Raw genomic sequence first — 27,200 nt, 5'->3', positions numbered from 1 at the left:
TAAGTCACAGAATTATTCCCTAACACTATTTAAGGAGATTTTGTGTAAGCCTATAATGTGTTTAGTTACAATAAGCCAACAAGTAACAAAAATGACATGAAATATCTTGGAGTTTTTCACTGTTCACCCTGCAAGTCAAAAGACACATGAATATGCCAAGCTGTAAGGACCTGCCTGAGCAGGGGGAATTGGATCAGATGACCTCCAGAGGCTCCCCCCAACCTCAATCCTGAGATTCTGTGACTGCTATGGCATAACATCTCTGTCTGTCCAGATAAAGGGCCCATAAATAATAACTCCTCAGGTGATTTAAATACCTTGAATCACTAACAGATTTCAAGGTCAAAATTTAGGGTTGCCCTGTACTTCCTGTATTAGGCTATGTAGTAGGATGCACATATATGATATGCATGTATATTCACTTGTGAAAAATCTATGTAATATATGCTTATACATACATATACTGTACATACATATATATATATACACACACACATGACATTAGGTAAGAGGAGGTGGAATAAAGCTTCTCCTGAAATGCCTAATTGACCTTTGCAACCTTTTCTTTTTTTTTTTAATGCAATTTTTTGCACTGGAAGGAATTATTACACTCAAAGGTATTGCTTTGCAGTCCAAATAATTCCCATAGTCTCAAATCACTTAAATTGAAACAACAATACTGAAAATACAAGACTAAAAATAGGATTACATGGTAAGACATTACACTGCAGTGGATCAAAAGTTTGGGGCTTCTGGGCCCTGCTATACTAAATGGAATTTCCACTCTTTTTTACGTCAGGTATCCACAGATTGCTGTTACCCAACCTGCATGACAGCAGCAAGAACAGACCTGAAGGATTCAGGAGCCCTTTATCACAGCTAAAGAGAGAAGGTTGCAGCAGCAATAGATTGTCTTGGTCATAAAGTGTAGAATCACATGACAAGTCACAGTTTAAGAGTTTGGCAAACAGGTAAACTAGACCTGGGAAAACACAGAGCTTAATCAAGTGGTTATTACTGAGTTAGTGATGACTTAAGGCTATGGTGGAAGAAAAACCCAGGTGTCTAGTGACTCTTCTACAGTCCCATTATTAAATGAAGAAACACTGATCTGGTTAACTTCAGTGCATTAACATCATCTGCCTACTTTTTTTTTTTAATATAAGAAGGAAACAATAATTTTTGCTAGCTGGACCCTTTAAAAATTGTATTTGAAGGCAAACGTTTCCTCAGCAAACTTGGTGAAGAGGAAGCTAATTTTAAGGATTTTCCTAGAAATTTTATACACTCATATTTGTTTGAAAGCAAATTAACTTTCCACAAGCAGAGGACAGTGATCCCTACCTTACCTGAAATAGAATTCCTCAATTTCTTGCTGGCCTTTTTTTTTTCTGCTTGAAACAGCAGTTTTAGGGAGGCATTACTGAAAGGCAGGGCTTCTTTCATGCTGCATATAAACCCCATAAGTTTAAGGACACAAATTATGTTGAATGCTACAGAGAGAAAATGTATCTGTTACCAATTTGCAATTTGCTATGTAATTTACATCCTTCTGTTGGGATTTTTTTGTTTTGTTCCACAGCTGTGTTAGTCAGAGCATACAGAAATTAGCCTCTTATGGGACAATTTGACCTAGGAGTTCTGTTCAAGAGATGTAAAAAAAAAAATAAAATCCTGACAATCCAGACATTTTGTTCTGACAATATTACCAACTTCTGTTAAAGCACTTCTGTTAGTACACAGCTGAATTGCATGGCATATGTACTCAAGTTGGTAAGGCTTAAATTAGCAAGCTATTATGTAAGAAAATGTTAAGCATAATTTAAAGGAACTAAACGACAAACTCCCTGAAAAAGCCACCTGACATACAATTAAGCAAATGTTTCCAAGTTGTCTTTCCTTCCAAGCATAAATCACTGACATTATACTAAAATGAAAACAATCTCAGTGAAAGCCAGATCAGAAATAGGCCTCTCCTCTGCACTGATTACCAGCATTATTTTCTGAAACCACATACTACTAAGTTCAGTGACATAAATTCTCATACATTTATAATGTATTTTACATCCAGATTTCCCAACAGTTGTCCTTTACGTATGGAAATAGAAAAAAAAGAGAAAGCAAACTGCTCTATTCTGCAAAACACAAGAAAATTGTAACAACATTTACTTTTATCATTTGCTCCCTATTTTTTTCATTTGAAATTTGCTAAAAAATAGTAATCCTAAAGAAACCTCTACAATAGTAGACTGAGTGCTATGGATAATTATATGGCTTAATCAGGAACGTGGATCTTCCACCTAATTCGGTCAATGTCATACATATTTCACTTAGTTCAATGCACCCACAGCACCTCAGGAAATACTTGAATTTTATCCAAAGAAACTACATTTGCTCATTCATTTTTGTACCCTATAGTGTATCTCCTTTTCTGTAAGGAGAATGAAACATGTATCAGGTGAGATCACAAAGACAATATGTATTTTCTATTACCCAACCAAATACTGTGGAAAAGTTTTACAGGAATGAAGAAAGAAAAAAGTTGTATTTTCAGTCATTTTTCTGCTTTACAAGGTCGTGGTACATGGCAGGGAAAACAGAGCAAGCAGTGGCAGCCAGGCCATCAGGGGACTGAGTTTGGGCCCCTCCCATCCCTTACCAAACCATGGACAACTACTAGTTGGACATTTGGCTGACTTCTCCACTGACCTAAAATATTTCCAAAATATTACCAAAATATAACCAAAATATTTCACATCATAGGGGAGAGTGAATGGAACAGAGGGAAGTAACTTAAACCCACTACCATTTTGGCAATTAAAATCTCGGTGTATGGAACATAACTAAAAGGATTCAAAATGGAAGTGTAGGCCCTCTAAAAGGAACTAAAACCACCTAGAATATTCTGCCAAAAGAGAAGTGTCAGCTTTCTCTCAAAGAAAAAAGAAACCTACCTGACTTCTTTCTGAAATGTTATCTCACATAAAATTGAATTAAACCCATTAAATGTGGTCTGCCTGCAACTATACGAAAGGAGAGCAAACTCAGGTCAGAATTGCAAAGAGCTAACCAATACTCAAAAAACACGAAAGACCTTCAGAAACATATTGGAGTATGCATTTTGACATTTTAGAACAAGAATCACTGAAATTCATGTAACTCATTAGCCACTAGAATATGCCAGTTATTGCCAATTAACTCTGGAAGTGAAATGGAGTAATTTCTTGATCAGCCTAGGATGCCTACTAACTCTCACTAAAAGGTGTTTTGGGATGTCCTTTATGATTTTAAATTAGGAGAGAACATATTAAATTCTGCTGTATATATTTGAAAAAATCCTTAAGAAATATTTGACACTTACTTGAAAAGGTCAAGAACAGCTTCAAAGCATTACATTTTTAAAATATTTAGCTACAATTAAGAGCTGCAAGGACCTCTTAGGGACCTTGTACATTGCCCCACAGCCACAAGCAACCACATCACATAAATCCCTTCCTAACCTCATAAAGTTTTATTGGGCTCTTTTTCTTTCCAATAAGCAACATGAAATAAATCCTCAAGGCTTTATTGCTTGTAAACATTTTATTTCAAGCCAGGAGTGTTTAGGGCCAAGCTGTACACATTTGGTCTCATGTATTCACTGTCCTCTATTCTTATTGTTTAAATTTTCTGCATTTCTACAGATCAATTCCATACTTCTAGGTGTCAACTATAATTGCTTTAGCTCTTGTTCCCCTATTATCCCTAGCCTTCTCTCACATGAGCAGCTCTCCATTTTCTGGATCATCCTCTGATAGACTTTCTTTGTGCCTGTCACAGTTTGTATTTGTAAAAGATGGGTAATGCATGGGAAACAACACCCCAGGTGAGGTATCATTAATTCTCCAACTCTACAGGAAACACCTTGAATCTAGGTTAACACTTGACTTTTCCTGAGCTGACACTTTGGTAATTCACACTTCAGCATCCTTTCCAAATGATGCACCCTTAACCTGAAGAAACTTGGTGCATGTGTTTTGTATCAATGTAATTTATTGTGGTAAAAAATTCATGCGGTCACTAAGGGATAAATACGTTTTAAAGTTTTTACTGATATGAAACTTGCCATATGTAATTAGTCAGGAATGTTGAGCCATTGAAAATAATTCAGAAATAATCTTTTTCTCATGTTGCTCTATTCTAATTATACCAATTGCTCTAAAACGTGTTATTTTTAGGTATGTATTACTATTTTAAAATTAATTAATTCTATATATTCCATTAACTTTTAGAGAGAGGCACTGCTGAAGCAATGCTACTTTAAAGAAGTGATTCCCATGTTTTTCACACATTCAGGACTAGTTATTATCATTAACTTTTCAGCTGTTAAAGAGAAACAGCTCAGCTTTTCACACATTACTATTATGGCATTTTCTTGACATGTGGAAGCCTGGAGTTCAACACCTAAGCTAACCTAAACCTTTAGGAAAACCTAAACTAAGACAAGTGCAAATGATAAGGATGTATTTAATTGAATTTAGGACAATCCAAACAAGGCAGATATGTATTTAGAATACATCTTCAGAGTAGCACTAACACTGACATAGTAAAAACCTACTGCAGTACTCAAATGTGATAGAAATAATTTTCTCTGGGAATTGAACAGTACTAAATTTCAGGTGACAGGTATGCTAGTATTTAAATGGGGGCATGACACCACTTCATATCACAAGCATAACTCAAAAAAGAACAGATCAAGAACTACACTGGATTGTAAATAATTTACACTTGTTTCAGCTGAGGTGCCAGAAAAGCTAGCTAATTGCCACACTTAATACCCCAATTAAAAATCTGGAGTACTGCTTTTTGCAGAACTGCCCCAGAAGAGGTGGTAAATGCACGTGCACTGCTCAAATACTGCCACACCTGATGCCATGCACAGGGTGCAGAGATGAACAGGGAACTACCCTCACCTATTTGAGACAAGGCACAGGCAAAACTGGTGAACATGCCTGTACATGATCCTAAAAGTTCTGCAGCTTTTTGAAATTATAACTATGCATTCAAAAAGATCCACTCACCTTGCTCACAATACTTATGTCCAGTTTGTTTGCCTATATATAGTTTTCAAAATGTCAGTCAAAAAGCTGATTTTACAAGAATTCCCTGAGTTTCTGCTGCATCCAGAAGTGAAACACAGCAAACCATGTAAAACAATGCAAAATTAGAATTAAAAGACTAAATTAGATTTCCTGAAGCTGATGGAAGGACCTTGCATGCAAAAAGTCAAAACTGTTAACTAAAGATGTATTTATGAAACAAAATCTTATTACACTTTATTGGCTCCTCTACTTTTTAGCCTATAAGTAATTCTCAGTTCTTAATTTCTTTTATTGTCATAACTTTGGCAACAGTCTTGGGTTTCCTTGTGGAGCTGTCTTCAAGGCCTGCGTTCAGCTAAGGGATATGTAGGGCCTGGGTGTCAGGATTCCTGGTTTTCCCCCCTCCCCTGTGGATGATTATGAAATTTCAGTTCCATTTTTCACATTAATATGTATCCCACTTAACTAACAACATCATAACAATAAATTATAAAAAGCATGGATTCTAACCACTTTGTCCTCCTTTGGGAAAGCATCCAAGGAAGCAGAATAAAAAGAGAAAAGAAAAAAAGAAGAGATAAAGAATAAAATAGGCAAGTATTAATAAACAGATTTCAAAGAAATGCAATTCTAATAACTCTCTATGAAGAGACAAAACCACAAAATTAAGAAAAAAAAGAAGCTTTAAATAAAAAGATGACATTACTGCCTTTGTTGAAAACATGTTTTCCCACCCTGACCCACAGAAACATAATGTAAGAAACAAAATGCAAGTTACAAATGAAATGACACACTTCCATTTCTGTGGCTCGAAATAGGGGATGAAAAATGGTTAAAATATATATTCAATTTTTTTCTGAATAAAATTAGGCTGTATCACATGCACTTATTAATAGAATAATGTAATACATCAAAGTAAACTTTATTTTCAGAGACTTGCTCTGATGACACCATCTACAGGTGACACAATGCAATGCATCCATTTTTACAAATATATTAATGCATGCACATTTTCATTCAGTTCAGCTATGCAGTTTTCTTCAGCATGTGAATTTAATTTAATAGACTGGCAGGTACATCAAGGCTATGGATAACCTCTAAAAGAACCATGAAATGCATCTTTTTGAGGGGTTAATTTTGGTTTACATGAAATTTCAGAAGGCCTATTCAGCTGATAACTGTCTTAAAGAAAGTGAAAAGGCCACAAACTAGTTCCCTTGTGAGCATAATTATCTGCTATACAATCTGTGTTCACTTTAAGTGAATTTGTGTTGATACCAAGAGCACCTATAAATTGACCCTACAAAAGCCTGGCACCTTAAAGCCACACAAGAAAGTTGCCTCATCTCATGACAGAAAACAAAACTGTTCATGTAATAAAAAGAGATGTGTAAAATCCTTGATGACCAGCCAAAAATAATACTGGATAACAGTATTTCAAATTAAGATCCTACTGCTCCTGTATGAGAGAGTAGTCAGAGGCTTGGAAGGGATTGACTGAGCAGAGGGTACTCTTGGATATCGTCTGGTTTCGTGGAGAGCTGCTGCAGCTAACTCATGCAGATCAGAGAGAGAACCATTCAGTTCACTTACCTGAAAATAGGATGCTTAATTCAGACTAATCTGAAGTTTTACTCTTTAAATAAATTTTAAATAAGTTGGCACAACACATTTCCTTTGCTAAGAAAAGTGGTTGTTTTTTGGTTTTTTTAAACCAAAAACTTGACTGATTTCATGTAACAGCAGTCTATAAATGTTTATGACAAGCTCTATGAAAATAAAAATGTAATATTAAATAAGGACTCAATAAGAATTTATTAATGTGGAGTTGTACCTGAGCAAATGAGTTTCTTCTTTTATTCTATGAAAAACAAGTACATTTTTTACAAGCTGTCCCTCTATAGAACTGGACACTATTATTCTCTTGCTTTAATTAACTCTGTGATTCTCAAGTACCTGGGCAATCACTAAATACATTTGTTTTACTCGTATGATTTTTCATTGATTTACGTGTGTGATACACACATCATAATGAAGCAATGAGTGAAACACTTCAGTAAAATAAAGCATGAAATGCCAAACTTAGAGTGAATAATCTGCAGCATGGCAATGTCACGGAGGCTTTTTCTTAAGAGTACACATCAGAAGACTTACATTGTTTGATCGCAGAGAGACACGACCTCCACATCGAGCACAGAACTTGGTCCGGCAATAAGAGCATAAATGGCCACAACCATCTGCAAACTTTGTTTTATGACAGATTCCACATGTTGGAGCATCATCCTTGTGCTCTCCCTGGTAACGGCGGGCTTCTTCCCCTATCTTTCTTACTTGCTCTTTATAGCTTTCAAATTGTTGATGCAACCTCCTGCATAGATGAGAAAAAAGTTTATATAGCACAAATAGGAGGAAAGATTACTACTCTGTATTTCTTTCAGTTTGCAACTCCACCTAATATTCTGGGCCTGTTCACAATACTACATGTACCTCATATCAAATAGACACTGCACATGGAAGACTGTATAGGGCAATCTAAAGGAAAAAAAAATAAGACATCTTTATTCTTGAAGGTTTACTTCAAAGATTACAAGCAAGTCATTTCACTTGACAAGAAATTGATTCAAATAAATGCATATACTGAACAAAATTGTATATCATGTATATCTGAATAAAAGAAATAATTTTATGACCAAATTTGCATCTTTTTAACCAACCTAACTTATTCATCAGGTGTAATCAAAATATGGAAATCAATCTCCAGTTTCAGTGCTTTCAAAATCTAGATTACTAACACACACAACAGATATTTCAAAACATGGTCTACGATGACACTGACCTTCAAGAATATGAGAACATCTTTTTATTTCAAATTTATATCTTAACAATCTGTTGTGTTTTCTCTTCTTAAGTATGAGAGACTACTTACAGTTTGCTATCCCTCATTATAGATATTCCAGCTTAGCTGTAGGAGTATATAGAAGCATTAGCAGGTACAGAGGATGCTGAGATGAAGACTGGTGTTGAAAGAAGCAGCACTTCTCCCCAGCTGCCGCAAACAACAAACACCCTGACCCTATGCCCACCATCTGGAGAAGCATGCTGCTACACAGACTCACCTCCTAATCACAGCTTAAAAAGACCTGACACAGCCTAAGGAGGAGATTCCAGAAGGGCAAAACTTGGTCTTTGCACCATGCCATGTAAAACCCAGGCTTTTCCAGATGTTGCTTCAAATCTACATGTCTATGGATAACATTTAAAAATCATGAGCAACTACAGAGATTATGAATAGAAAGAAGCAACCTTGAGTTTAATAATTGGAAACAGTAGGTGTGCTGTCTATAGAGGTCTTGGTGATATCCTTTATCTCTGCTCTGAGCTACCTACTTCCTTAATTAGCACTGACTCACACCATTTAACCAGTGTATTTTTAGTGACACAATTCCATGTTTCTGCGGGCGTGTGTGTGTGTGCGCGCGTGTGTGAAGAACTTGTCTGGAGTTTTAAGATGTAAATGATCTGTGTTCTTTATATGAAATACTTTTTTGGTGATGTGGATATTTTTACTTTAATGTGATATCCAGGCCTAAAAAATGATAATTCAACTTAACTCACAGGAATTGCGGTAAAACACACATAATTCAGTTGGACGGGAATATTATTGCTTGTAAACTGTATTTCAACCAGCTCTCACACTAAAACCAGTAACATCACATGGGTGCATTCTAGTGAGAATGCAACAACAGCAAAAGCTAAGCAACTGAGTAATCTATTCTCCCTAACTACAAACATGATACATTATACTTAATGGTTTATGCAAATCAAAAGCTTGGCAGGAGGAGCAAGAGGGTTTGTTTTGTTTTATTTTTACTAACCTGCTTAAATACCTTCGCAGTATTGAGTAAGATGAGAAAAGTAGGTCAAAGAATTAGGCAAAATACTGGAGAAACTTAATACTTTTCGCCATATAACTGGATTACACATATGAATTAACTTATCTTACACAGCTTCTCACTTATAATGCATAAAAACAACTGAAGACATTCAGGAATTTTTATAATAACCAGCTTAAAGAATGCAATTAAATAATGGAGAGGTCTGTAGGTAAATTTCTTATTACATCAAATATTCTATTAAAAAATGAAACCATGGAAACTAAATTCAGTTCTCCTCCACTAAAGTAAAACCAAAAGCTCTGGCTGTTCACTAACATAGAAAGGGAAGATAACAGCAAGCACTGCCCCTCTTTCTGTTCTCTTCCAATTAGAGCATCTACATTTGAACTTTTTCTATCACAAACGAAGCTTAGGAAGAGTATTAACACAATTATGCTTTTGTCCTTCTGTGTGCACTAAGGAGTAGATGAACATGCTACAAACTGGGCAAAACTTAAATGAGATGAGATTAAAGTTCTTTATAAATAAGTATCATTTGTTTATAGATTTATTAATTTCTGAATCCATGTAAGACATGTTTTACTGTGAGGGGTTTGAAACCTTTTTCTTGCATATCATATACAGCACTACTGAGGAAATGCTGGCATTTTATCTACAGCAAGAATGGAATTGGAGAAAATGACTGCACATTTCCCAGAGCAGAAAGAATCTTACCCAGCTCACAGCAGGTCTGGTTCAATTGGCTCTTTTTTTAACCACCTTTCCTACCTTTTTGAGGAAAAAGCTGGATCTCTGTATCTCTGGCTCTTCTACAATGGTGGTAGCAAATTCCTCTCAACAGTTTTGCCATATATAGAAGTATTTTAAGTATTAAGCAAGAACTAAAATACAGTTGGTAGGTTTTGACTTGCTCCTTAGCTTCCGGGCTGTTGAGCACATTTTCATCAGATGCAAAAAAATTTACATCTATTAAATATTCCTTAATGTAGACAAGCACCTAAAGGTTAAACTAAAAACCTAATAACAGCATATGATATAATAGCTTGGCAGACCCTTGAGTCAGATACCAATTCAATCCCCTCTAACGGAAAGAGCAACCAGTCCTGTGTAAGAGGGACACATGCATACATCCATATGATTTTTCATCATGCATCTAAACATTTATCTGGTTCTGCTACTGAATTGAAGGGCACTTGGAGGATTAGCTTACTCTGAGACATTGCTGCAGTCCTACACTTGTGCAGACCTCCCAAAGCTCTGAACAAAAGAGCTGCATCCACACGAGCTGACGTGTCTGGGGAGGGCGCTGCTATTTTCACGCTCACAGGCATGCAACTTGTGCGTGACCAAAAAGGATCCCACTATGAGAATCTTTGGGCACATCACATCTCCTGTGAGCAAACCACACCCTTCTGTTGCTAAAATACTGGAAGAGACTGAGCAGCTTGGAGAGGGACATCAGCCTCAGGACTTTACTGCGCCTGTAAAGGGGGTCAGCATCACCACCCACAGTGCACAAAAACCAACACACACTTTGCATGTCTACAGGGAAAGACTTAACCCACTCACTTTTACAATATACATAGAACTCAACATATGTTTAGGTTGCTGCTGTTTTTTTCTCCAAGAAAGCATGATGGCTTCCTCCTCCCTTTTTTTTCCAAAGGTATTTCACAAAAACCCCTGCTTCAGCTGTGCTATACATGCACCATATTTTCATTTGAACATTCATTATTTTACTTTGACAGTAAAACTTTTACTTTTTACAGCATAAACTAGTAAAAAAATTACTTATAGGCAATTCTTCAAGGCTTTACTCACATCTTCATATTCTTAGCAAAAACTGTAAGCCTTGGAGAACACTTGTGATAAATATCTTACATCATTTAAAGCTTTCAGACAGCTCACTGATAAAATTAGGAGGACAAACAATGAACACTGAGGGCATTTATAACATTGACTGATCAAAAAGTGTTGCATAAACACAGAGAAATTATCATTTATGTTGTTGGATTCTTTGGAGCTGGGCCAAGATACATATTTATTTTCTTAAATATTTTACTGATCTAAATCACAATCGAAGGCTGTGATTTTTTAACAGACTACATTATTGTTTCTTTTGCTGTTTTAAATTCATGTATTAAATTATATTTTGCTGCTTTAAATACCTATCTAAGTTATTTGCACATATATGCTGAAGAGTAGAAAGCTTCAAAATATTGCATTTGCATATATATGCCCTGTGTGCACAGATTTTATTAAAAATTATTAAGATTTGTTTGTCTTTCACACAGACTTGCATTTTAAATGACTTAAAATGTAGCATGAAATTGTATTTTGTACCTCCTTAGAAATCCAGTAGGTGGCAATGCAGATCGTAGTTTCAATCTCCCAGCTCAACTCAAATGGTTCAGTCTCGAAATTAAACACCTGATGTAATGCTATAAAAATATTATGCCCTGTCATGAGTTCATGTTAGTAGAAAAAGTGCCGCCTGCTAAGTGACACAGCCTGGAGAAACTATCCACCAGCAGCTCCCGCATGTCTGAAAAAAAGCTTACTAAAATACAGCATTTTGTCCTCTTCACCCACACCACACAAACACATCATCACACAGAGCTCAGACAAGTTTTTCCATAAGATAAGCAGGCGGTTTACCAAGCTCTGTTCTTGGTATTCTTTTTTTGCAATAAATAAATAATTTAAAATGCAAACAGCAATACTGTGTTATGCCCACAAAGGCAACAGCTAGAGCTAAAAACCTGTTGGTGATCTTTAAGCAGCTACGTTGAAGCTGTGACCTGAAAAACGCTGTTCAGCTGCTCTGTAAAGCTGGAATTACCTCAGTCACACCGGATGCCTTGCTGGTCTGCCAGCACTGCAGCACCCATCTCATGGAGGTGCTTCCAGAAGGAGCTTGGCTTTGCCCTCAGCCCCACCAGAACCTCAGCTGGGAAAAGCTGTCAACTTGTCTGAGCTTTTGGGAATACACACTTTACACAGCAAAGTCAAGACAGGCCATTTTAGCAAGTTGCTGTGGATAGTTTTGTCTGAATAAAGAGAAATGAAGGGTTTATGGAAGTCTAGCATGTGTTGACAAGAAAAACAGCTGAAGTTGAGTTGAGAAATCTAGATATATTTTCTGGTTACTTCATTAATCATCCCATGACATATAAATCCATGGTTAAAATTTATACCCTCTGTACAGGTAGGACAATAAAGCTGAATAGTATCAACATATCTAACTGTTCAAGCTCCCAAGTTCTTGATGTAGCAATGTTACTGTGTTAGTCTATTTGAAGACCAGGATATTTTTAAATGTTTGGGGGTGTGCTGCTTTTTTAGCATGGGCAATACTTGCTTTGGTTATTTTGTAAAGATGAAATAACTGCAGGATGTACTTGTATAGCAAAATATTGGACTTCTGTGCATTTGGATGCTAATATTTCTAAAATAATGCTATTATTGTATTTTTTTATTCAGTGTGAACTGCTGTTTCAAAACCAAAGGCAAGCAAGACATGGTTTCTGTAAGCTGTGAAACAGGTAGCAATATGATTAATCAACTGATCTTTAGAGGTATAAAAAGGCCATGTTTCTGTAAAAGAAATATAGGCATTAATCAAAGGACTTCAAGTGGTAAAGTTAGCAACTTCCATATCCATATTTTCTCCTGCACATACTGACTGCTTCTGGTCCCTTGGCTGTTTCCTACTGTCCAACTTGTCACTTTTCTGTGACTTTACTTACCACCCATTTGACCTTGGCCTAATCACACTTCCCGTAGGACCTGTCTCTCACTTCTACACATTTTTTAATGAATATATTGAAATAGTTATTATAGACATATAGTATGTTCTATACCCTCCAACAAAAACAATAAATTTTCTTCAAAATTTCAGATTTTACCTGGCCTAAAGCTTTCTTCATTCTCCCCTGTTCACTCAACACACAACTATGGATCAACTCAATTTTTTCTCAACTTGGTGTTCCCCTGCCATCCATGACATTTTTCATCCCACCAGCAATCACCTTAATCCAGCTGGGCATCAGTCCTTCCTTCTCCACATGCCAAGATCTCTTCTTCCTCCCTGTTTATTGGTGCAAGCACAAATCTCACCATGCTTGTAACTCACAGGTCTGTCTCTCTACCTCACATGTGTCTCCTCTCCAAACTGAACTGTTTGGCATAGATACTAACTCCTGTCATCAGTGACCTGTACACCAAACTTCATAAATTGAAACAGAAATTTCCTTCTACCTCCAGCACAACTTAACACCCTCTCCATTCTGTTTTGCACTCGGGGCCAATAACCACTGTGCTACACAGTAGAGTCAGACCTACTTAGACCTTCACCTAAAATGTTGTGTAAGTAGTTGTGGGGGCTAATTTTGCAAATTAAAACCAAAGCAAACCAAAACCAAACAAACAGAAAACTACACACCCAACCCCCCACCCCCCAAACCAAAAAAACCCAACCAAACAACCAACCAACCAAAAAAAAAACCACTAAAACAAAACCCATAGAAGTTTAGCTGATTTCATATCTTTCCAGCTTAAACATTCAGCTATCACCAGCTCATCCCTCAATTCCTTTTCCTGCCAGTGCAAGCCTGTCAGTCTGATAGTCTAATCACAGTTCTGCAACAAATATAATTTAATTTATTTTACCTCTCTCTTTGTATTCCTCCGATGAATCTGCTTTCCTACTGCATAAAACATAAATGGCTTATCTTCACCTTCAAAGACTTTGACAGCCTATTTCCATCCTGCCTATGATTTCTCATTCAGTACTGAGATGCTTCTGCTCAAGTTAAACTTTTAAGCAAGAATCACAGAATGGTTTGGGTTGGAAGGGACCTTAAAGATCACCTAGTTCCAAGCCTCCTGCCATGGGCAGGAACACCCTTCACTAGACCAGGCTGCTCAAGTCCCATCCAGTCTTTGAGGACTTCCCTTTGTTGCCTCTAGCATGGCAGTATTAGGAACATCACCATTATCACATTATTCTCCTTAAAACTCTCCTTCACGTTGATGCCTGCAAAGATCTGGACAAAAATTAGATATGCCAAAAGCACGTTAAAATTTTTACTTAACAGGCTAGGCAATACAGACTCTCCTGTCTGTTCTTACTGTTCTAGTAAGAACAGTATTATTTGCCTAAGACCTACAGTGCAGGCTGCCCCTGTGACAAAGATCACCTATTTTTCTACACGTGTGAAAACGCCCACTCTGGAGGGTTATAGTGCATGACAAGTGCTTCCAGGCAGTATGGTAACACCAATCTCCCAACATGAGTCATAAACACATGAAGTTAATTTTTTTAATTTCTTTTCATCATGTTATGATTCTAGTTATTTACTTTCTGCTTTCTAGCTCTCAGGCAATATACTTAGAGCTTTCCCCAAGTCCATGAAGGACAAGGCATTTTTACTGACTTAGTATTTTCCTATAGGTCTGCAACACCAGCCCAGGAGAAGCAAAACCGCAAAAAATTTTATTATGAGAATCATGATAAAGTTTAGACTTGGCCGAGACAAAGGGTTTGCTTACAGACCTCACACAGGAACTTAGACTTGGCCTTCACCACTGGAAAGTTGTTCACATGTAGCAGATATTTTTTTCCTCTATACAATTTGTCTTAATTCCAATTCCTTTCTATAATCTGTTATCAAGAACGTACTACCTGGCAGCGTCCTCACAAGCCTGTACAGGCTGTGCAAAGATGTCCCACACCTTGTCTAGAAAGTATCCCTGCTCACCACATCAGAGAAGAGACACACCAGCAAAGTGGTGTGGGTTGTAGTTTATTCCCAGGGCTCTTATCTTTTCACCAGCAGGAACAGTCATTTTCAAGTTAACATTTTACTTAGGGCAGGTTTTCTGGAAGCATATAAATGAGCTCATTAAATAACTTGTATAAAATGCAATTTTTCATCTTCCTGGAAGATTTCCTAATGTAGATTATTGGAAAACTTTATTTTCATATACTTCTATTTGTTGGTGGTTTTTTAAAATAACTACAGCCCACAAGCAGACTTTTTCCTTACACAACTGAAGAACTGTGAGTCAAAAATGTGCAATATCTACAATAAGGAATTTACATTCCAGCTTCCCACAGTTCCTCCCAAATGACCGATATCCTTTCTGAGGTAAAAATGAGAAACCAGAGAACAAAGCAAACAACATATAATAGTACTAAAAAAGGCATAGCTAAGGAATTCAGAAAGAAACTGTGCATGTCTTGTATTAAAAAGCATTTACATGTTGAGATATATTTAGTACTGAAGGAATCAGTGCCTTCTGCTCACACTCAATTGGCAAAGTGACAGTTTGACTGCAGCCAGTAGAAGGGTGGTGACAACACCCCACAACCTGCCAATGCCTCTTCCTTTGGTCTTAACCAGCATGGCTATTCTAACACACCCTTTACCTCTGTGGGCAACCTCACCAGTATCAGTTATTCCATGTAACCATCACAGCTCTGCTGCATTTCCTTGTTTAATTTCTTCCCCACTCAGCTCTCCTAACACAGACAGCGCAGCAGGAGAGCAGCTGGTTTGCTCTGAGGAGTTGTCACCAATTCCAAATGAGAAAGTTCAAGAAGTTTCATGAATTTATACAGAGCTGTATGAACTCATGTATAAAGTCTAGCAGCCTGGACTTTACCAAATGCAACACCTAAAAAGTTATAGAAATGTCACTGTGTTACAGTCCCACTCTTACAACAGCATTAAAACACACATTCAGGCCAAGCATTGGCTGCCTAATAAACACAGGACCTATAAGCATATTCAGCTTTTTAAAAATTGCTGAAACTACTCATGCAACAAAACTGCAGAGGTAAATGGCTGTATTATTTTATTTGCCATTATTCATGCAATACTTGTTGCAGAAAAAAACAGCCATAATGACCAAGGGACAGCAATACCCATGCAAACACACGGTCAATCACTCTAGGAAACTCAATGGGGTTAGACGTGATTGAAAGAAAGAAAATCTGACTCCACACAGTTACATTATTGTTTATGGATTTAAAAAAAAAGCAGAATCAGAAACTGAGGAAGATGATTTGATTGCAGCAGAAGTGTGAGCTTGAGCATCTCTTGCACTTGTACTGTCAAACCTAGGCGTTTTAAGAAATAAAGTTCTAGCATAGTACAAGACGTTAATATTGGTTCTATGTGACTTTATCAGGAATATGTCTCTTAGAAAAAAAGGCAAGAAAAAAACGGCAAAATCAAAATAACATGATTTTCTACAAAGATTGTTTTAAAAGTGAATTTGATTTTCTACAGACACTGCTTTAAAACTGAATTTCAGTTCCTAAAAATTTGTCAGCTTAAGTCTCCATAAGACCCTCTCTAAAAAAGGCCTGAGAAATTTTCTCTGGTCTACCCATATTATCAGATTGATGCCTTAAGTTTTAGATTTCATATTTTTTAGATTCTGTACTGCCTCACTGTGACTCAGTTTAGAAGACTCTGAACTTCATGTAAAGTGTTAGCAAGTTCTCTTCACAGGGTAGTTAGACAAAACAATCCTTTTCCAACCTGAGAACCAAGGACATCTTTGCAGCCTTAGGCTCAAGGAGTGTAAACAAGAGCGAATTGAAGATAGCAATCTGGGAGGATGGGACTGCATAACCTGAAACTCTAATTGGATAATTGACCCAAATATGTAGATGGACCAAAACTTATATAAGTGTGAAAACCTGTGACCGGTCGTGCATCTTGTATCCATCTTGGGTCCGTCTTGGGCAGAGCCCTGGCCGGGCTCTTGTGCTGCCCAAGGTGTATCCTTTGAAGGCCTTTCAATAAATACCTACTTTATTCCTTCAACTCTGTCTAGCCTCTGTTCCAGGTTACCTCTTTAGGCATCAAGACCACAACAAGGACAGCATCTTCCAATATCTCTTCAATTCACAACACTCTTGCAATTTAACCCCTACTAAACTGGGAAGTAATCTCAAGATTTGTCTCTTCTCAGCTATTTCAGAAACAAAGATCTATTCCATAATAATATTTAGATAGATAGATAGATAGATAGATAGATAGATAGACAGACAGACAGATAGATAGATAGATAGATAGATAGATAGATAGATAGATAGATAGATAGATAGACAGATAGATAGATGATAGAGTTCTTTTGTTTGATTTTTTTAAATAAAGTCATTTTATGCAAGGTTTATTTAAACTATGAAATCAGGACTTACTCTAACATGAAGATAAGACAGACAAAAATACTAAAGGCAATTAATAATGTTAATTTGTCTTTGTACTTTCAGTGAAATGTTTTAATTCCCTGTGTTTTCTTTATATAGCAAAACAGAAGAACTGTTTTAGTGTAGGTGTATAGCAGAAAACAAAGATCCCAGGGACACCCAGCCATGCCAGTACCATTTGTGACATTACAGGGAATATCCTTTTACAATACTACATTTGCAGATACAAATAATTTTCATACACAGTTGCTTATTTAAAAGAACAAGCCACAAAGTAGTCAGACAGAGCTTCTCTTATAAAAACTTCTAAAAAGACTGCTGGAAAGTCCCTTAAAAATTAGCAACTGACTAAGTGATGTCATTTTCCTCATTTATTTAAATATTACTGATTACCAGTATTACTGATCACTTAAATATTACTGAATTTAATCCATCACCTCACTCTCTTCCCCATGTTGTATAATAGACCACAGAACTTGTCTTGGATGAACTGACCTATGTTAGCTTGCGGTGACATATCAGTGCTTTAATGTCACGGAGTGATCCTTTAAGTAGGAGTCTCTGAGCTCCATAGGAAATTTCTGCAGTAAAATACTATTTTGTGAAGTGACTCTGCCAGCAAATGTCCCTTAAAATACATTAAATATATGAGTAAAGAATGATTTGATTTATTTTATCTTCAAAAACATCAGTTTCATTTTATTATGGAATACAAATATCATTTATTTAAGCTAAACTTCACCACAATCAAATTTTTGTGAACAGACAAAACCTAATCTGTTTTCAGACTGACGTGAAGGAGAATTAAATAGTGTTCTCTTCAATTTATTGAATTAATTTATTGAATCATATCATATGCTACTGCAGGCACTTTTTTCTCTAAGGATGGTCATCATATCGCAAGCAATCAGCCATAAAACTCAGAATATTAAGAAAGGAGCAGGGCAGGGAGAAGAGGATGAGGGTGGGGAGGCAGAGTGCTACAGCAGAAAACCTTAATTTAAGAATCACAGAATGAGGAAAAAAGATTAATGAAAATCTTAAGGAAAAGTTTTCAAAAGGAAAGCAGAGATTTGCACCTACACAAAATCACACATACAGGTACAAGTATTTAGCTCTCTTGTTCTGAATACAGAACAATTAACCAGTAGACGTATTATTGAAGAAACACATGAGAAAGGAAGTGAAAGAGAAGCCCATTTATCCAACCGAGCCAATTTAAAAAATAGTTCCTTAATGCAACCCTATCTAAATTGCAATTAGCAATCAGAGTAGGAATAAACCCTGCTATACTCTGACAATATCGGTTTTGCTACAGTCACACAGTGGGAAAAGATGTTTAAACACCCTATCATCTGCTTCAAACAGTACAATGCCCATAAGGTAAAAAAAAAAAAAAAAAAAAGTCATCAGTGCTGGAATAGATCCCTTCAGTCAGCTGGCACCTGGTAAAAAGTTTGGAAAGTTGAGAGGTATGGGTCCTGGTTCAACATTAACAGGAAATTACTTGGGATCAATGCTTATCAGAACAGCATTCTGAAACAGTCTTTCTCACACATGTATTTGGAAGGAAAAAGAAATCTCAGTATTTTTGGCATCCAATGTGTTAAACAGATGATAGGTATCAGATGGCAATACAGGGTGAGTAGCAAAAATATGACAAACCACAGTGGTCTGTAAACAGAGCAAAGCTACTGAAATTCTAACTACCATATGGTGGTAACAAACAGGACACGTGCAAAACAGGAAAAGATCTCACAGTGAGGGGTGAGATAGGAGCCAGCAAGATGCAGAACTGAAAAAAAATACAATAGGACTGCAAGCGCAACAGTGATAATGTTTCAAATTAATTATATTCAGCTGAGGCTCACTGTGTACAGTATGTCTTCTACCTAAAAATAATTTAACAGCCTTGCTGAGAGCATCTCTAATTTATCATCCTGTTCACCTTCCTTTATAATTTCCATATTACAAGGAACAAAAAAGGCTCACACATCTATTTTAAATATACCATCAAAGTGCTTGAACACAAGATAATGATTAAGCTTGTCTCCAGCATTACTTAATTTTCTTCATTTTTCTGGATGCCTAAGTAAACACAAATGAAAAGCATATGGCATCTTAGTGAATTAGAAAATTAGAAAAGGAGAACATTAACTGGTTTATTTTATGCTTAAAGCATACCACATGGTAAAATTAAAAATGCCAAGGCTCTTTATATTTATGATTTATTTTAATATCTTCTTTTAATGCACTCTCTTTTTAAGTTAAATGTCTGTGGCAGTCCATCCTGGAGAGGATGGGCTATGAAACAGCCACACTGCAGATAGCAGTACTTTGAGAGGCCAGGATAGATAACACCTAGTCAGGTTGTGGTGAGAGCTGGGTGAGAAGAAAAGAATGACGGGAACAGTTATGCAAATTAAGTTTTTCCTTATAAGGTTATGTTCTGAACCCTGCCCCCTGATTGGTTCCATATAAGGGATTGTTTCTGTTCCTCTTTGTTCATTGGTTCCCTGCCCTGAGTTAATGTCTATGTAAGGTTGTGTTTGTCTCATTTCGAGGTCTTCTGGTGTAGCTCCCTACAGTGTAAGCTTGTGCTTTTGTTGCGCATTGATTGTTAGCACCCCTTTTATTTTACTTTATTAAACTTTGGTTTTCAAGCACTCCAGCTGTACCCATCCCTATTTTATTTACTGCCACACTCCCAGCTGTTCTGCTCCCGGGGTTGTGCTCACCGGTGGCAACAAGGGCTCATCCATTTACGCGATGCAACCAATGTCCTCAAGAATACTATTTGTGAAAGAAAATCAATAGCATTTTTCTCTACATTTTTAATGTAATAATACTCCAGAATATCAACGCTCATAACTGTTTTAAGAACATTGTCTTGAGTTTGAAATTATTCTCAGTAGAAAAATTGAGCCTCTTTTGTGATGAGCATCCTTGCTTCTTGATGCTCATGGAGACTGTACAAGCTATGTCACAAAAAAAATTTTCTGCCAAACTGTCTCACCTGATGAAGCTGTTGAGTAGAAAGCATAAGTCCAAAATTAGTGTACACCATTTTTTTCTTTGACCTAAATTTCCACAGCAAGGCCTACAGGAAAACATGACATTCAATTTCAGGTTTTCTTCTCCTTTCCTTCCTGTATCTATCAATATTTTGATTGATTCCCAAGCCAACTATTTATGCCCAAACTCTAAGGAAAAGACATTCCCATAAAAAAATCTAGTCCACACAGTTTAGTACTGCTAATATTTTAAAATATGGATTTTATTTCTATAATAATGCATATTGGAAAAATGTCATTTGGACAACATAGTAGAAGGACATCAAGAGGGATGCTTCAGTAACCATGTGCTCATTCATCACATCCAGCAGACCCACTGCAGTTCTCTCCTGAGGAGTCATACCCATCATAGGCATGATTTTAAGAGAAGAAAAACTTCTGCCAACCTATTTACCATTTAAGTCCTGGCAGAAAACCCCTAAGGCTCATTTTAAACCAATAATATCTTAAATAACAGGAGTGAGTGTCCCTTGGGAAACACTGAACAAAGTCTACTAAACTGTTTTATGATTCTGCCCGCTACTCTGAAGTACCCATAAATTTGGCAGAGAGACATTTCTCCAAAGGTTTTCCTTGGTTAGTATTTTTCTGCTCTTCCATCGTGGTTCTCACAACAGCCCACTACGCAGTGTGGAGTCACAGAGATTCAGGCTCCCTGATCATTTTGGACCACCTCAGGCTGCTGAGCCATCATATGCCATAAGCTGAGACCTTCAGAAAATTTGGTTCAGTGCCACAGAAGGTTCCAGGTACAAATCTGATACTCCAGTGTAACTGTGTCCATAGACAAAGCACTGAAAATTTCTGAGTGAGCAAGAATTTTTTCCAGAGTACTTGGATCTAACCATACCATCAGTCTCCCACTTACTCTCTAGTAGGCATAGGTATTTCATTCCCCTTGGATAACCCTTTGCAGAGCTAAACACTGTAAAGATTTAGTTCCTGTCATAACTCAGTATTTTCTTAACCTAAAACCAGATTTCCAGATGGAGGTAGATGTAAAGGAAGAATATCAATCTTTTACATCAAGCCTTCTTATTGCTTGAGCCAGCAGCCTCTCAGCAGAGTTCTTGTCGTTTGATGATACTGACTTGCCCTTCTGCCAAATTCACAGATTTTTCACAACAACATGGAAGAGTCACAGAATGAGACCACTGTTTTGCAGTCTTGTTCTCCACCCTTTTAAAAGGCACTCCCTCCCCTTATATAGGGTATGTAATTTAACATCCAAAGCTATGAGTCAAGAGTGCTCAAGTGACATTTTTATCCAGGACATGGTACCATATTCTCTAAAAGCTGAACAGAATGATGAAGAGTGGACGCTGTAGGGGTATCCAGAGTGAGATCCTTCAAAATGGATGATGATTTCTAATCAGCTCCCTCCACCCAAGTGGAACAACTGAAAATTTCTTTCTGTCAGCTATAATCCGAACAGCCGCAGCACATTTTTCAAGTAGAAGTGAAAATCTGGAGGCTTCAAGAAAATTCCTGGAGCTGGCCAACAGTAAAAATACTGAGAGTTTTTCCATGTTTCAAAGAAAATCACCTACTAAGCCATCTGTACATTGCACCACACTTTGGTCTGTCGCCAGGATAGCAAAGAGGTGAGCTGGACCCAGAACACTGACATCATCCAACCAAGTCACTGATGTGGCCTCATACATGCCAGCTTCACAAAAAGTAGTAAGCTAGGTACAATTTGCCAGAAAACAATGCTATATTTAATGATGGGGCAAAAAAATCTGACTTGGCTGATGAAAGGCAGTAATTTTCCTACCTGAAAACAGACAAGGAATAGTTATCTCTGAGCAGCAGCAACTTTCACTTTTTTTTCCTCTAAATATATTGCCAAGATTATTGAAATAATATCCTGGTGTGACCAATAGTATGTGTATATTCAAAAAGCTTCCTGCTAGGATTGCACCATGTGAAATGCCCTTTCTAGCACTTTAGGAAGAGGTGATTTAGGATACAGTGCACTGAAGGACAGACAGGATCTATTTTTCTGTGACAAGGACTGAGATGTATGAGATTTTTTTGTGTGTACTAGATTTTCTGCCTGTGCTCACTGCCACTGCTATTGTAATTTAGTTATGTCACAGGCTATTAGAAGACCAAAATATACACGTCAGGAAGACTGCAAGAAGGCAGAGTGTTAGGAACTAAAATTATAATATCTCTAGATAAGAAGTTTGAACCAAAATCTACTAGGTACCCTATTTTATGTAATTTGTTAGATCTGGTCACCAGGGGGATTATTTGGTATTTGATATGGATTCCTCAGCCAAATCACTACACTATTAAGAGCCTGGAAGGATTACTGCTTTAGTCTGGAGGAATGTGGAAGCATGGCTTCACACACATTGTGTCTTTACCTAGTTGACTACCAGGGAGTTATGACTGGTGGTATGTGTGACTAATGGCTGAAAAATAGTGGAGTGGTTGCAACTATTATATTGGAAATAGTATGATAACCTTCAATTAAACACATTAAAGCTTTAAGTTTAGGTGAGTTGTCCTTACTAGACAATAAAACATCTATTAGTGCTCTTAGGAAAGCTTTTCCTGAGTTAGGAAGTTGTACAATATTAGCTCATTAACAGTCTTGCAACATGATGACATCAAAAGCTTAAGTTCTAGCTAATGTAATAAAAATGGCCCCTTCTGTCTCTTCTAGGGGAATTAAAAATCAAAATTAAAAAAAATTGAAAATATAAGAAAAACAAAACTAAAACCAATAAATTATCTAAGTCCTGGAGTTCAGGAAGTGTGTAACACTGTATTGATGGGATCTGAAGCTGTGCAATGCATTAACTTGAAGATAAGAAACAAGTCTTGTTCAGAGGATACTGAGAGATCAACACCTACTAGGTGAATCTCACTCACCATTAAAAATGCATGCCTGGCTTCCAAGGACTTCAACTCCCATCCCTCAGTGCTTATGCTGCCTTTCACCACTAGATTAAAAAGCTCTTAGTGGTGAATACTGTGCATGTATGAAAGTGTTTACACTTTATAATTAAGTCACCTTTTGATCTCCTGTGTGATAAACTAAAGAGATTGAAATCTCTAAATCCTCCACTGCAAAGTAGTTTCTCCAGCATCTGAAACATTGTAGCTCTCAACTGAACCTTTTGTGACCTTTCAACAAGCATTAAAAATATAATGCCCTAAGAATTGTGTCCTTCCTTTATCCTTTTTCCAAATGCTGCATTACAAATGCCAAGGGTGAATGTGGCGCTTAATGGTCCAACAGCCTCCATGGTTATCCAAGAGCCCCTTTTGAATACTGCCTCTGTGTCAGGAGTCTAATAAATTTACAGAATATTCCTAATTCCCAAAATGTAACAAAAGAAAACAGATCATCAGCCAGCCAGAGACTTCTGCAGCCAAGTCTTCAGTCTTCTTGTGCACAAATAATTCAGGCCTATTTATTTTAAAATATTCATCAGAGATAGGTGATGTCACAAGTTTTGTTCCATTACTATCAAAGTCAGAAATGACTTCTTGTCCTCACAGGATATAAATACACTTTTCCATTTTTCCCTATATACAAAAAGAAAAATTTAGCAAATTTTTTGTACATCTCAAAAAGGGCCAGCATCTTCCTCGGGTATCTTCTGTCTAAAATACATTACAAGATTATTTGCTATCTGTTACCAACTCCCTGTATTTTGTACCTTATAATTTTAAACAGTTTGTGTTTATAAGGAACAAAGATGAATAAAGATGAAAAAAGGCAGTTGGTGCTTCATCATTCCTAAGGTAGATATCAGTTACTCAGTTAAAATATCACATTCCCTAGAAGATATTCCATATTAAACTTGACAGGATACTTCTGAATGTAAGCAAATGAAAGTTTCAAAGTCTTTACATCAGTATTCTCATCACTGAAGAAACCCAAAAATATTGCCCTATTTTCTTTCTTGTAGTGTCTACAAAGAATTGCATGAAATCTTTTTTTCACATAAAATCTTTCCTATTCTCAGTAAGCACATTTGAAATTTTTTAAAGTACAAAAATTAATTTTCATTTTTATGATTCACAGGATTTACGGATTAAGAGTCCTACCTAAGTACTTAATGAAAATTCATATAAAAATGTAAAATGGAAATAATTTCTTATTAAAAAAAAATCATAATTTTATTGGCCAGTCAGGTGTATGCTTTTCCTGTGGTCATTTGTATTACTGAAAAATTTTCAAAGTCAGAAAAAATAGCTTCTTTTCATGGAAAAAAAAACCAAACTGCCCTCCTTAAGAAAGAAGTCTCACTCTTCTAATGTAACTATCCTACCCCCCCGCCATCAAAAAAGCTAGATAATATGAATCACAGTAGAATTCACACAACTAAGTTTTATTTTATTTTCACCAAAAAATACATCTATTTCTTGCAGCAAAATGCTTCACTGTGTTCTCTCCTTATTTTCTTCTACTAATTTTCCTTAGCTAAATCCCAAAGTCTTCAGCTCGGAAATTCCTTAGAAACAATTCTGCAATCCTTCCTTCACCCTACTTCCTATTTTTAGCTTTCAGATGTTGGCAGGTAGAAAAGTTGATTCCTTGCAAATCCTGAATTTCAGCAGAGTTCCTTTGATTTCCTTCTTCGAGGTTGCAACAAACAATTAGTATGTCCCCGCTGTCAGAAAAGTCCTTAATTGAGTTCATGAAAAGGCTTTTGAATTCTTGACTGAAGTGGAACACTCTTGTTTCTAGCTCGTGGTGCCATCGCTGCCAGGCTATGAATAGCTCTTCCGCTTCCCCTGGCGCGCTCTCCAGCAGCGGAGAGGCTGCGGCCCCGCGTCAGCTCCACTGCCACCGTCGGCACCACCGGCAAACCTTCCATGTGCCTGGCAGAGATCACCACGGGGCCACTGCTGGAGGCGTTCTCCGACAGCCTTGGGCCTTCATCTTAACTCACACACATTCAACTCCTACCAAATCCAACATACTATAAAGAAAAGATACCCTGAGTATCTGTTGTTTAATTTTTCTTGCCATCGTCTATGAACTGAAACAACTGCTAAAAAAAACATCTAAAAAGCCTAATTCAGAAAAAGGATATTTCTATGAGCTGAAATTCCGACATCTTTATATAAAGTTTTAGACCTCCAAACAATAATGTGGCATTCTGTGATTTTCTTTAGGTGAATCTCAGCTTTAACCTTTGAATATTTATTGTGATTTTACTTAGATAAGTGTTTAGGTCTGGCAAGGATATGATTTGCTTTTTATTTGTAAGGAGAGCAAATATGGATTCACACAAGAACAGAGACCTAGAATGACAAGAGTTGAGAGACAAAAAATAAAATTTCCAGATTAAATCTTTGTAGATGCTGAAGACAATACAAATACTGCTCTAGGAAAAAACCAAAAAATTTAAAGTAGAGTGTCAAGCAACTTTTGCCATTTATTCATTTTTAGCACTTTCAGAATCTTGTAAGTATACTGCTCTGCTATTAAATTTTCTACTTCTCTATTTAGAAAATACTAGCTACACTAGCAGGCTTCCACTATGTCAAGCCAATATCACTCTATTTGTTTTACTTCCTTCCTTATTCATTAGCTGAAATGATGAAGTCAAGAGGATTAATAAGTAAGAAATTTTCTGTTTCTAGATCTGACATTGCAGCAAATTTCACAATGTACTAAATTCTTCAGAGAAACATTCATTTAAAATGTGTCTTAGTTTTTAAGAGACTGGTGACTGTATAAACAAAATAAACAATAGCTGCTTAACTCAGCACCTTATAGCCACAAGCCCCTTCAACATAGATGTTCCCAAAAAAACGTTCCAAATAGCATAGTCAAAGGGATGCACTACATTCCCACAGTCAGGCAGCTGAATCCTGCCCCTAGTGGAGTCTATTGAGTAATTGTCTCACACTAAAGCAGAAATCTGCTTTTGATAGCCCTGGCCCTGCCTTAGCTGCTTTCGTTTTAGTTCTGGAAACAGCTGTCTAGCAGTCAAAATAACAAGACTAAGCAGAAGCCTGCTACACTCTTTCAGACAGTCACTTATTCTGAGGGTAAAAAAACCAAACACCTCTCCCATGCACACAGAGATACAACTTCTTCTTTCTTCCCTCCTCAGAAAAACAAAAAAACCCAAACAAAATAAAAACAAACCAACAAAAACAACTACAAAAACCACAAAAAAATCCAAGACATCCTCTTTTGAAAAGGAAGAGCATAGCAGAATGCATAATTCAGACAATTAAATCGTATAAGCACCTTTTTAAAAAATCTCATTCACACTTCAGAAATTAGGAACCACAGGAACAGCATTTGTACAACTCCAACCTAAGCAGTGCCTGTTATCAAATTCGTTATTATTTTGAAATAACCTAAATTCACATTGATAAGGCACAAATCCACACTCAATCTAAATATTATCTTTCTGCTTGTGCTTTAATAACAATCACATATCATGCCATCCTTCAAAGTTAATAGTAAAGCTTAATTATAAAGGACTGTGGTTTAACCAAGCTTAAATAATTCATCAGTCTAATATATTTCATACATTGAGTTAATGAAATAAAAATATTTTGCCACTTCATAAGTCAAAAATTCCATGTGCTTACAGTGTCTCTTGGGATGTTGTATGTGAAAATTTCATGTACAGAACGTCTGTATGTCCAACACTGTTCAAGCACTTGATCATAAAAATGAGTAAAACCATTCTGATCAGATATGGCTGTATTAGAACAAACCAGACAATTACATAATCTACTCTTGGTGAAATGCTTTCCTGTTCCCTCATTTGAGGTCTTATATATATGTACATCTTCAATCTGCAGATGAAAAAAGTTTCTTCTTGGGATAGCAGAAAGGCAAAAGTAAGCAGAGACATCACAACTAGTCAAATACCTGATTCAGATGTGAAGAAAAAGAGGGATCTCACAACTTCTGAATTACAAATGC

The 27,200-nt window shown here is 36.7% G+C and overlaps 1 protein-coding gene across 4 annotated transcripts in view; it reads right to left on the bottom strand.

Annotated features, from left to right (window-relative positions):
• Nucleotides 1-27,200, bottom strand: part of RIMS1 (regulating synaptic membrane exocytosis 1) — a gene marked incomplete at both ends in the record, with an annotated part of 301,933 nt that overhangs the window by 178,203 nt on the left and 96,530 nt on the right. For all 4 annotated transcript variants that reach the window (XM_084203372.1, XM_084203370.1, XM_084203371.1 and 1 more), the window contains one exon: nt 7,236-7,449. In XM_084203372.1, the coding sequence (XP_084059498.1) occupies nt 7,236-7,449 (214 nt within the window). The remainder of the gene's footprint in view (nt 1-7,235; nt 7,450-27,200) is intronic.

Source organism: Fringilla coelebs, assembly GCF_963513975.1.
Source record: "Fringilla coelebs genome assembly, chromosome: 3".
In the NCBI taxonomy this organism is placed as follows: Eukaryota; Metazoa; Chordata; class Aves; order Passeriformes; family Fringillidae; genus Fringilla; species Fringilla coelebs.
This window is presented reverse-complemented; position numbering and strand designations above follow the sequence as displayed.